The 12,509-nt window shown below is 47.5% G+C and overlaps 1 protein-coding gene across 2 annotated transcripts in view; it reads right to left on the bottom strand.

Moving 5' to 3' along the window:
* Positions 1-8,734: 8,734 nt before the first annotated feature.
* LMNA (lamin A/C) overlaps positions 8,735-12,509 on the bottom strand; it is an 81,670-nt gene continuing 77,895 nt past the window's right edge. For both annotated transcript variants that reach the window (XM_060253860.1, XM_060253852.1), the window contains exon 13: positions 8,735-11,970. In XM_060253860.1, the coding sequence (XP_060109843.1) occupies positions 11,944-11,970 (27 nt within the window). In that variant the 3' untranslated portion in view covers positions 8,735-11,943. The remainder of the gene's footprint in view (positions 11,971-12,509) is intronic.

The following is a 12,509-nucleotide window of genomic DNA, read 5'->3' as shown; positions in this document are numbered from 1 at the left end:
GGCAAATGGCCGCTTTGGAAGGTGAATCCTATGGCATCGCACCCTGCGGAGGGCCCTCCTATCCTGACCCCTGGCCTCCCTAGGTTTTGCCAGCTCTGGGAATTTCCCAATCTGGTAGGCTTCTCAATCCCCAGGTCCCAGCGGCGGATCACCTGGTTTTACAAGTTTCCCCCCACCCCCCAGCCAGCTAGCCGGTGGGGGAAGCCCCACCCCCCACAGCTCTAGATCGCTGGCAGTTTTAGGGAATAATGGGGAATTGATCCACGGATATCAGAGGCTCTAGGGGGGCTGTGTTTTGAGTTAGAGGCACCAAATTTTCAGTATAGCATCTAGTGCCTCTTCTCAAAATACCTCCCAAGTTTCAAAACGATTGGACTAGGGAGTCCAATTCTATGAGCCCCCAAAGAAGGTGCCCCTATCCTTCATTATTTCCTGTGGAAGGAAGGCATCTAAAAAGGTGTGCTGTCCCTTTCAATGTGATGGCCAGAACTCCCTTGGAGTTCAATTATGCTTGTCACACCCTTGCTCCTGGCTCTGCCCCCAATGTCTCCTGGCTCCACCCCCAAAGTCTCCTGGCTCCATCCCCAAAGTCCCCAGATATGGACTTGGCAACCCTACAATCCGGGGCTGTCAACCCTCTTTTCGTCCTCACAACAACCCTGTGAGGTAGGTTAGTCTGAGGCAGTAGAACAAAAAGTGGAGTCCCGTACAGGGTTGCCAACTATGGGTTGGGAGGAAATTCCTGAAGATTTTTTGGGGGGTGGAGCCTCTGTGAGTTATGCCACAGGATCTACCAGGAGACAAAGCAGCCATTTTCTCCAGGGGAACTGATCTCTGTGATATGGAGATCAGTTGCCATCCTGGAAGTACTCCAGGCCCCACCTGGGGGTTGGCAGCCCAGTCCAGTAGCATTTTAAAGAGCTGTAACAGTTCGCGGAGTGTAATGAGTCTAAGCTCACTTCATCAGATACAAATGAAGATCCATCAGGATCGGTTCTTATATCCAGGTCAGAAGGCGGGAGGGGTGTTACAAAGAAGAGGTGGTGGTTATTAAAGGAGTTGGCTTCTTTTAAATTTATATTTAGAGGACCTACGAGCACCCTCAAGGGACAACAGATCCCCCCCCCAAGATTGGCCACCCCTGTTATTTGCTGATGACATTCTTCTGCTCTCTAGCACTAGAGTTGGCCTTAGGGACTCAATGAATGCCTTTTTTTTTGCTTTATTGCAATCACCACTCCTTAGGGGCATATTACTCTAAATCCAAAGTCTTGGTCTTTAAAAAGGTTCTATCTAATACCAACATTCCCTGGATACTAAATAATTGTAAAATTGAGCAGGTAAAAATCTGTAAGTATCTTTGTGTTACCCCTTTAATTTAATTTGGGACAGTCACAGGCAAAAAGGTAATTTAAAAGTTGTAAGAGTGTAAAAGCAATCATTCGCTTCTCTTATTGGGGTTGGGGCTCTACTGAATCCATCAAGGAGTTGGGGTTCGCTGAATCAACTGCTACAATTAAAACCTGTTTTAGGCAGATTGATTCCAATAGTTTAGTTCTTCACAGTCTTTTTTGAATACTTCCTCCTCATTCTCTTCCCTCCTGTTCTTATCCTCTGACCTCACTTGGTCTACTCGGGGCTTTTTCTCTTGCTAGAACGAATGCCCATTCAGTAGTGGTTATGAGAAGTGGCTTTTTGCTTCTTTCTCACTCTGATAGAATTTGCTCTTGCTCCCTTGTTGGTAAAATAGATTCCATCTCTCATATTTTATTGGAATGCCCTCTACATTCTAATCAAAGATGACATTTTATTCTACTGTGGCTGGTGAATTTTGATGATTTTAATCCAAGCAGGGGGATCCCCTTTGTACTCTCAAATCAAAATTCTAATACAACCTTGAATCAGGGCCTTAGCCAGTGGGGGGGGGGGGTGGCACAGGAGCGGTGCCCCCTATAGAATCTGCAGCACCCCCACCCAATCTTCCTCAGTCTTCCTGTGTCCTCCTGCTGGCTACAGCCTTACCTTGATTGTTTAATAAAATTCTTCTTTTTGTCTTTTGGTAATCAGAGTTGGAAGGGACCTCCAGGGTCATCTAGTCCAACCCCCTGCACAACGCAGGAGATTCACAAGTACCTCCCCCCACAAACCACCAGTGACCCTTGCACAATGCCCAGAAGATGGCAACCCTACCTCCACAAACCCTTTAGCCTGGAGAAAAATGGCTTCCTGACCCAAAGTGGCGATCAGCATTTCCTTGGGCATGTAAGAAAGAGCCACAAGAACTAAGCACCGATGTAACCCTTCCTACCCTCCCTCTCACGATCTGCCTAATTCACAGAATGAGCACTGCTGTCAGATGGCCATCTGGCCGCTGTTTGAAAATTTCCAAACTACCTCACGAGGAAGCCCATTCCACTGTGGAACTACTCTAATGGTCAGGAAGTCCTTCCTAATGTTTAGTCAAAAACTCTTCTGATTTAATTTCAGCCCATTGGTTCTGGTCCAACCTGGGGCAACAGAAAACACCTCTGCACCATCCTCTAATATGACAGCTCTTCAAGTACTTGAAGATGGTGATCATATCACCTCTTAGTCGTCTCCTCTCCAGGCTACACATACCCAGCTTCTTCAGCTTTCCTCATAGGACTTGGTCTCCAGACTCCTCACCATCTTTGTTGCCCTCCTCTGGACACCTTCCAGCTTGTCTATATCCTTCTTAATTTGTGGTGCCCAAAATGGAACACAATAGGTGAAGTCTAACCAGAGCAAAGTGATACCATAATTTCACATGATCTGGACACTATACGTCTGTTGATACAGCCCAAAATTGCATTTGCCTTTTTAGCTACCACATCACACTGCTGACCTATGTTCAATGTATTGTCCACTAAGACCCCTAGATCCTTTTTTGTACAAACTACTGTCAGGTCTCCCCCATCCTATAATTATGCATTTGATGTTTCCTACCTAGATGCAGAATTGTACATTTATCCATTAGAATTCATTTTATTTGTTTTAGCCCCATTTTCCAGCCTGTCAATATCATCCTGTATCCTGTCTGTCTTCTACTGTATTTGCAACCCCTCCCAATTTAGTATCATCTGCAAATTTAATAAACATTTTCTCTATTCATTCATCCAAATAATTTATAATGATGTTGAACAAAAAGGTCCCAGGACAGATTCTTGAGGCACTCCACTTGTCTCTTATCTCCAAGAGAATGAAGAACCATTAAGAAGCACTCTTTGGGTGCAATCTGTCAACCAGTCACAGATCCACCTAACAGTAATAGGATCCAAACCACATTTTACCAATAGAAATAGAGACTGTAAATGAAATTTCAGATTGTTATATTGCTCAAGTCATTGAATTGCAGGGCTAGTATTGGCGAAAGGAAAAGAAAACTGAGTTGGATTTTATTTCAACCTGGAGAAGAGGAAGGCAGGTTTGCTCCCCATTAGCACATTAAATTATTCCAATGGGAAAACTCGCTCATTATTCATCCACTCTTCCTGTTCCCTCAGGGTGTTGAGCATTTATGTTAGCACAATCAAATGCCTTCTTTCCTATGCATTTTTATGCCGGGTTCGGGCATGACTGATACCATTTCACCCATAATGGTGAAGTGCCCTTGCTTAAAAGAGACAGCAAGAGGACAGTGCATCCAGAGAAGGGTTTTGGTACACAATATCAGCTCTCCAGATTCTGTTTCCCAAAACCTATTTCCAGTTGTAAAGTATGATTGTACAGTAGCCATTGCAAAGTTTTTGGGAGCTGCTTCTTTTTGAAGAAAGAGGGGCTTGGCTCAGTAGCTCTGCTGTGTGATTGAGAGAGCCTGGCGAAGCAAACTCTGCCTCCCCTCCAAGGAAAGAGCCTCAGCCAATGGAGAAAATAAAGGTTTTGCTCTATAGTTCCTGTGTTATTGAGCAAGCCTGGCAAAATAAGCTGCGATGCAAAAGGGAGCGAGAGAGAGGGAGAAGGAAGGAAGGAAATGGCAGCCAGTTGCTTGAGGGCCTGATTGGGCCCCCGGGCCGCATGTTTGACACCCCTGGTGTAAAGGGTTAGCATCAAATTTAAATTCTTTAGAATATATTAGAATCCAGTAGCAACTTTAAGACTACCAAATTTTATTGTAGCATCTGACAAAGAGAGTTGTGTTTCTCAAAAGCTTGTGCCACGATAAGCTTTATGCTACAAAAGCTTATGCTCTGAATCTGGAAGAAATTATTCTGTGGTTTTGGGTTGTTCAAGGCCTTGTATCCATTAACAAAAAAGAGGGGACTAGAAAGAAGAGGCAGTTGGTGTTGGGATGCAGAGCTGTCCGATTGTCATTCTCATTTATTTATTGGTATATTTTATGTCATTTATACCCCATCTTTCTACCCAGTGGGGACCCAGATCGTTTTACATCATTCTCTTCTCCTGTCCTCCACTTTTTCCTCAGAACAACCCTGTGAGGTAGGCTAGGCTGACAGCATGTGACTGGCCCAGGGGTCCCCCAGTGAGCTTCCATGAAGGGCTATAGCGCAATGGTAAAGCATCTGCTCAGCATGCAGAAAGTCCCATGTTCAGTCCACGGCTTCTCCAGTTAAAAGGAACACATAGTAGGTGATGAGGAAGACTTCAGCCTGAGACCCTGGAGAGCCGCAGCTTTTCTGAGGAGACAATACTGACCCTGCGGGACTGAGGGGTCTGATTCAATATGAGGCAGCTTCATTTGTTCATGGCAGAGCAGGAAATTGAACCTATGGCTCCCACGGCCTAGTCTAGCCAATATGCTGCACTGTATTTGGTGAAATGAGCTTTTATTCCCAACAGTTTATGCCCTGGAAAAGGCTGTTGGTTTTTAAGGCGCTGCTGGGTTCATCGGCCGCCCATTTCACCTCTGGAGATTCAGCATTGCTTGAGTGGCAGACTAAGATCCAGCCCGTAGCCCAGCCAAGCCTGATCTCCTCAGTTCTCAGCAGCTAAGGAGGGTCGGCCCTGGATAGAATTTGGAAGGGACACCACCAAGGAAGTCCAGCATTGCCACACAGAGGCAGACAATGACAAAACACCTCTGAATGTCTCTTGCCTGGAAAACCCCCACTGGGGTCACCAGAAGTCAACCGTGACTTGTTGGCACTTTCCACCACCAGCCTACCTCACAGGGTTGTTGTTGTGAGGATGAAATGGAGGAAGGGGAATATGATGTTTTTAATAAGCCATGCTTACCAGCCAGGAGGCAAAGGCAGCCCAAGCATAATCTCCCTGAGTGAAATTAACCTTGTGCAATGCCGGATTAAACCCTGCGGAGGCCCCTAGGCAGTCAAAGTCTTAGGGGGCCCCTTGCAAATTATATCCGTTTGAGGGCCTGTCCCACCACCCACAGCCCCCGCTGCAGCCTGCAGGCACCTTCTCGAAAGCCCTTTTTACTAAGGTGCGGGGGAGAGGCAGAGAGAGGCAAACTTGATAACGCCACCAGTAGCCGCACCAGGCGAGTCGGGCAAAGAGCAGCTCAGTTGCTGGCTGTGTGTGCAGGCTGGGAGGGCTACAAGCAGGGGGGAAATGGGGGGGGAGCCTGTCTGGGGCCCCTAAAGGCATGGGGGCCCATAGGCCAGTGCCTACTTGGCCTAATTATGTGGCTTTGACCTCATGCTAGGTAGTCTTTCTCTCAGCCCAGACTACCTCGCAGGGTTGTTGCGGGGGGAGGGAGGGAAAATCCAGGGTTTCCTTCAGAGGAAGAGCGGAACAGACATGTGAAAGCTGGCTGGGGAGAGCCATGATCAACATTTCTGTTCTTGCAAACCTGAGCTACATGCCTGACAGAAAGAAACCTTGGAGAAGCCTCTAGTGCCATCTAGTGATTACAAGGGGTAACACACAGGGTGGGAAATATTCACCCCTGGAGAAGTAGAAGCAAATCTGGGACTTCAATAGGGGAGGTTAAAAGCATCCTTAACCACAGCTTGCAGCTGTACCCCTGCAAAATGCAAAATTTGCTGCAGACAAATGTAGGGGAAGACTGCATGCTTCAGGCGGTGATCAGACTTAGTACAAGGCAGCTTTGTATGTTTAATGCTAAACCAGGGGTGGCCAAACTGCGGCTCGGTAGCCACACGTGGCTTTCACACGTATTGTGTGGCTCTCGAAGGCCCCACTGCTGCACTGACCAGCTTGGAGAAGGCATTTCTCTCTTTAAATCAGTTCTCCCAGCCAAGCCAGCTAGCAGCTTGAAGAATGCATTTAAAGTCAAAATTGCTTTCTTTCCACCTGTCCCCCCTCCCCATCTAATTGCCTCCCTCCCTGTCTTGTGGCTCTCAAGCAGCTGACATTTATTCTATGTGGCTCTTACATTAAGCAGGTTTGGCCACCCCTGTGCTAAACCATATTTCCATATAGGATTGTGATGTCACCCTATAGAGATTAACTAGGTGCTTCCCTGTGCCTTCAGAATACTTATACTAAACCTTCTCTTGGCAACTCAGATGTTACTGGAGCAATAATAGAAACCCTTAGCAGTCAAGGAAGAGCTTGTTAACATCTTGAGTATTGCTGAAAAAACTGGATACAGGGAGCCGCTTTACACTGAATCAAACCTTCGATCCATCAAGGTAAGTGTTGTGTTCCCAGGCGAGCAACGGCTCTCCAAGATCTCAGGCAGAGAAAATTTCTTTCAGTTCACCTACTGCCTGGTCCTTTGAACTGGAGATGTCGGAGATTGAACTTCGGATCTTCTGCATGCCAAGCAGAGGTTCTACCACTGAGCTGCAGCCCTTCTCCAATTCTACTGACTGATTTGATTAATCAAATATTAATAGAAGCCAACCTGGAGTGTGAAGTTTTTGAAAAAGAGATTTTATCATCAGAATCCTCTAGGATGCAGCCAATAGATAAGGTTTTCATAACATCAGCTGGCTCCAGGGGTCATTTTGTAGAAAAATAGGTGGTGGAGCTCATTAGCATATGCCACCCCCCCAGCCAAAAGCAACCTGATGCAAGAAAGGAGAGCCCCAGGCGAGCGAGGCCTGCTTGGGTTGGCTAGATCTCTAGCCAACCCAAGCAGGCCTTGGTTACCTGGGGCTCTCCTTGGCTGCCTCCCCCCCCCCACAGTCAAAAGGCCAGCAAGCCACCCACTGCCCCAAATCACTTAGAAAGGGTGGTGCGGGCTTCTCCAGGGATTAATGTGGGCTGCTGAGGATGTGGCAAAGCTTCTGGTGGCTGGCTGGCTGCCTGCTCTCCTAATCCAGGGATTGTTATGCAGCTGCACCTACTATTCAATGGACAAGGTAGGTGGGGAGGAAGAGGGGGAACCCTCAGAAAGGTTCAGGAGCTGTGCTCCTGTGAGCTGCTGCTGAATTCAAGGCCTGGTTTGCGCACAGTTCTCAAAAACTTTTGTGGCGGAAGATCCATGGCTTTCTGTGTTCTTGCACACAGCCTGGTTCCACGTGGTACAGTCAGTGAAATGGAATGGTTTAGGTATCTCATCAGATCTCAGAAGCTAAGCAGGGTTGGTACTTCAACATAAGACTACCAAGGAGGGCTCTGCAGGGGGAGGCAAACTACCTCAGCTTCTCCTTTGCCTGAGGTCACCATAAGGAGTCTGTGACGATGACACCATAAAGGGACTACATCTCTAGGTCTGCTAGCCAAGCACAACAGAAATAGCTGGCATTAAATCCACCTACTTGGTTTATGTCTTTTAAAGTCCTAAACATTAATAGCAACTTCTGTTCTTGTGGAAATGTGATAAATGAAAAAAAAAAAAAACCCAAGAGTTCAGCTGCATTTTGGGTTGTCGTAGCAACCTAAAAATGTCACATTGGAACACTGGCATGCGATGAAGAGCACACTATATTTATACCTCACCCTTCACTTTGCATGGCTTCCCCACAACAGACACCCTGTGAGGCAGGTGGGGCTGAGAGAGCTCTGAGAAAAGATGATATTGGATTTATATCCCACCCTATACTCTGAATCTCAGGGTCTGAGCAGTCACAATCTCCTTTACCTTCCCTCCCTCACAAAAGACACCCTGTGAGGTGGGTGGAGCTAAGAGACCTCTCCCAGAAGCTGCCCTTTCAAGGAGAGCTGCAAGAGCTATGGCTGACCCAAGGCCATTCCAGCAGCTGCAAGTGGAGGAGTGGGGAATCAAACCCGGTTCTCCCAGGTAAGAGTCTGTACACTTAACCACTACACAGAACTGCTCTTGAGCATGAGATGCAGAAGGGAGCCAGTCCAGTGGTAGGGGGAGCGGGAAAGCCTGCAGAGGCAAAGAGATTTCATGGGGTGGAAAAGCTGGAGCAGGCCTGGGGAAATGGGATCCCTCCTCCCTCACAGACTCCTCCCGCAGCACATACCTTGAAGAAGATACTGGATTTATAAACCACCCTATACCCTGAATCTCAGAGCAGTCACAATCTCCTTTATCTCCCCCCCCCCCCACAACAGACACCCTGTGAGGTAGGTGGGGCTGAGAGAGCTCTCACAGCAGCTGCCCTTTCAAGGACAACTCCTACGAGAGCTATAGCTGACCCAAGGCTATTCCAGCGGCTGTAAGTGGAGGAGTGGGGAATCAAACCCGGTTCTCCCAGATAAGAGTCCGCACACTTAACCACTACACCAAACTGGCTCTCTTTGCTTCGCTTGTGAACAGAAAGGTGGAATAACAAAGCTAATGTTTGGGGGCACCTCAATGGCGTACTGTCGGAGGAGACCCAGTAACGTAAGCAGCAAACAGACACGGACACGAGAGTAGATTTCCTTAACTGTATTGGTTTTAAGAAAATACAGGAAAAAAATATTGCAACAGTCTCAGCAAAGCAGGCCTCATCGGACCCACCTCACAGCATCCAAAATTAGCGGTAGAACAGGAAAAAGAAGTGGCTTCCCCTGGAGAACTGGTTTCTGGGCAATGGCCCCTTGCCAGGAAGGGCGGAAAGAGGTCAGAGCTGGGGCAGCTACATGCCGGGCGACAAGACGAACAGGGGAGAAGGAGGTCAGTGGCAGCCTAGAGTGTTTTTGCCTGTTAGGGCGTGGCTCTTTGTACCAAGCCCTTCCCCCCGCCCCAGAATTAAGGCCACAGTGCAGATGCGATGCAACATGGGTGCAAGCGGCTGCCGCCTGCAGCTGGAAAAGTGGCACAGGGCAAGGCTAGACATTAACCACCCTTGTCGTGGTTTTCCTGAGTAAAAGACTCTGCTGCAGTTGAGAGCAGCATGCAAGAAGATGCGCCTGGGCGGACGGGCTCCCCTTCCTTGTAAATTCTGGTGCCACAAAGGCGGCGCTGCTTTTTAAAACACTCGAGTCTGGGGTGGGGGAAATCGTTTGAAACGTGGCGCGCCAAGCTGTTGTTTGGGAAGAGGATCCTTGCCGTGCATACCTCTGCACATACACAGCTAGGGCTTTTTTTTTAGCAGGAGCTCCTTTGCATATTAGGCCACACACCCCTGATGTAGCCAATCCTCCAAGAGATGACAGGGCTCTTCTTACAGGGCCTACTGTAAGCTCTTGGAGGATTGGCTACATCAGAGGGGCATGGCCTACTATGCAAAGGAGTTCCTGCTGCAAAAAAAGCCGTTAGCAGAGCTTTCGATGTTGCGGCCACTAATTGGAAGTGCTCGAAAGATTGTGCTAATCACCATCTGTTGTGGGGGGGGGGGAGGCAGGGGTCTAGGCCACCTTGAACTCCCCCCTGACAAATTAAGGCTGCAGCCCATGTTGCCAAGTTGCCAACCCACTCAAAAGAAGTTGAAGGGAGAGTCTTGACTGTCCATGGGGGTGGAGGGGGCGAGTTTGCACACATTCCTTCGGTGCCACTGCTGGCTCTGGTCAAACAGGTTTCAGAAGCACAAAAGAGGGCGCCAGTTCCATTCCCCCCCCCCTCCAAATCCTCCTAACCCAGCAGGGACCAGTTTTGGGTGTGCACTCTGCTGGATCACTGCAGAGGCTATCCCCAAGGAAAGAGTTTGTGTCCCTGCTCCCCATCTTCATCAAAACATACCCTAAAAAGTTGAGCTCCTAACCCCTGAACCTGTTATCTTCCAAAACCAAAGTGAGAAGCTGATCTGAAACGCTAGGAACTGATCTGGGACCTCACTACCTGCTTTGTGTTGAGGAGGAGAGGGGAAATGGGGGGGGGGGGAGAATCTTTGCTGGGCCTGATTTCCAGAAGGAAACAACCCCACCAATGCAGCTCCATTAACAGCAGGGAGGAGAAGCCCACCCCCCCACAACACACTCCCATGATGCCATCATTTTGAGAAAGGAGCCCATGCTATTTGGTAGGGAGCTCTCACACTAAAAGAACCCCTGCTCACGTGAAGCACTGTCTTTCCACAACAGAGCTGCGGAGAGGGAGAGCTACTGAGTTGCCACCACAACTCAAAAGTCTGACGCTTGTGCTAAATCTGACAGCCTTTGAAAAGTGCCTGGTCCCGAAACTGAAAGAAAGGCTCGCGGTCTCGCTCGCTTTCTCTTAAATGAAAACACCTCCAGGAGAAAAAAAATAAACTAGCTAACTGAAGGCAGCTTCTGGGTTCTTGTCCTCTTGTCTCTCTTGCCTCTAACTCCCAGCCTATGAACGTCACTTCTTCCCAGCAAGGCACATCTTGGTTAGTTTGACTTACATTCTCTCACTTTCCCTTTTTCCACCCTCCAAAGTGCCACCGAAGAACATACAGTACATAAAAAATCAACCCGAGAGCATCAATAGTGGCTACTGCAGCTAAGCGAGTGGCGTGGAGCGGGGAAAGATAACAGCGCGGCTGCAGCTCAAGCAAAGCAGGGGAGAGAGGAGCTTGAAGCTCCCTCTGCTGGTCTTTGCTAGGAAAAACCCCAGCGACCCAAGCGAGAGGTTCAAATCCTGATTTCCAAAATAAGGCATTTCTTTTCAAGATCTATTTTCCTTGAAGGAGAAGCAGGGTGGGAGGGGCATTATGTCCCCTCCGCATAAAACTGTCGAGAGCCACTGAAGGCACAAATCCAGACAGCATCTAGGTCTTCTTCAGGGGTGGAGATTTAAAATGCAGATTTCAGAAAGTGCAAATACACCTCGTTTAGATGCAGCTAATCGGATTAGGAGTGACTGGGGTCAACACAGGTGTCTTTCTTGAAAGGGAAGGGGCAGAAAAATCAGAATCGGCAGCAGTTGGGATTTTAAGGACGCTTTGGAGTTTAGCCTGCATGACTCTTACCACTATTCCACCCCCACCCCCCGTAGTGTTTTAAAACCTGGTCTCGAAAGCAAGAGGGAATCCATCTTGGATAACCTAGGCCAGATTAAATGTTTTGTGCTGCTCCTTATGGATTTTGAACCCAAAGGTCTGTAACATTTATGAATAAATGGGTCCCCCAAGCCTCCCTCAAGGTGTAAACAAGAATTTAGAGGGTCCACACTAGGGATGAAACAGGGTTCTGCCTCAGGGGCAGTTGTGAGCTGAAGACACCGCTAGCTAAAGTAAGTCGTGGAGGCCTTTGCCTCTTCAATACATCCCACAGATTAAGTGCAAAAGGCCAGAATTCAGCCCCAGGAAGCACCGTTCCCTAGAGGGGGCCTTTCTCTGGGAACTATTTTCTCATTATTATTTTTTTTTTAACAAATAGCAAGCTTTGGTATTCAAAGAAAAAGATACATCTATACCTATATATAGAGATATTAAACTAACATTTTTCTCTCTTTTTTTGGCACCAACAATACAATCTCTTTGGCTTGGTTCTTTTTTTAAAAAAGAAAAAAAAAATTAAAGCCTTTTTTTTGTTATAGAAAAAAAGATTTTTTTCCTTAAAAAACCCCTGAAGCATCTTTAGCGTTTTATATATATAATAAGTATAAATTCTTGCCATAGAAAATAAATTCTTTAAAAACGTTTTTCGCTCTTTTTTTCCTCCTGTGTACACAATAAGGACCGAATAGCATTGTATATTTGGGCAGTGAACATGGTTGGGGGGAGAAATCAAGCGGATTTACATGATGCTGCAGTTTTGAGGACCCTGCAAAGGAAAGGAGAAGGGAAAAGTCACCACAATGTATTTTGGATACTATAGCTAAAGCAAGCAATACGTACATGCAAAAACAGACCACCAAAATCATCAAATTGTAGTACCTTCCCCTCATTAAGAAGAAGAGATTGGATTTATACCCCACCCTTTACTACCCAAAAAAGAGCCCCATGGCGCAGAGTGTTAAAGCTGCAGTACTGCAGTCCAAACTCTGCTCATGACCTGAGTTCGATCCCCGGCAGAAGCTGGGTTTTCAGGTAGCTGGCTCGAGGTTGACTCAGCCTTCCATCCTTCTGAGGTTGGTAAAATGAGTACCCAGCTTGCTGGGGGGGAAAGTGTAGATGACTGGGGAAGACAATGGTGAACCACCCCATAAAAAGTCTGCTGTGAAAACCTTGTGAAAGCAACGTCACCACAGAGATGGAAATGACTGGTGCTTGCACAGGGGATCTTTCCTCCTTACTACCCAAAGGTGTCTCAGAGCACTTTACAACCACCTTCTCTTCCTCTCCCCACAACAGACACCTGTG

The sequence above is a fragment of the Heteronotia binoei genome, chromosome 1 (genome assembly GCF_032191835.1).
Source record: "Heteronotia binoei isolate CCM8104 ecotype False Entrance Well chromosome 1, APGP_CSIRO_Hbin_v1, whole genome shotgun sequence".
Taxonomy (NCBI): domain Eukaryota; kingdom Metazoa; phylum Chordata; class Lepidosauria; order Squamata; family Gekkonidae; genus Heteronotia; species Heteronotia binoei.
Note: the sequence above shows the minus strand (reverse complement) of the source record. Positions and strands in the feature narration are given on the sequence as shown.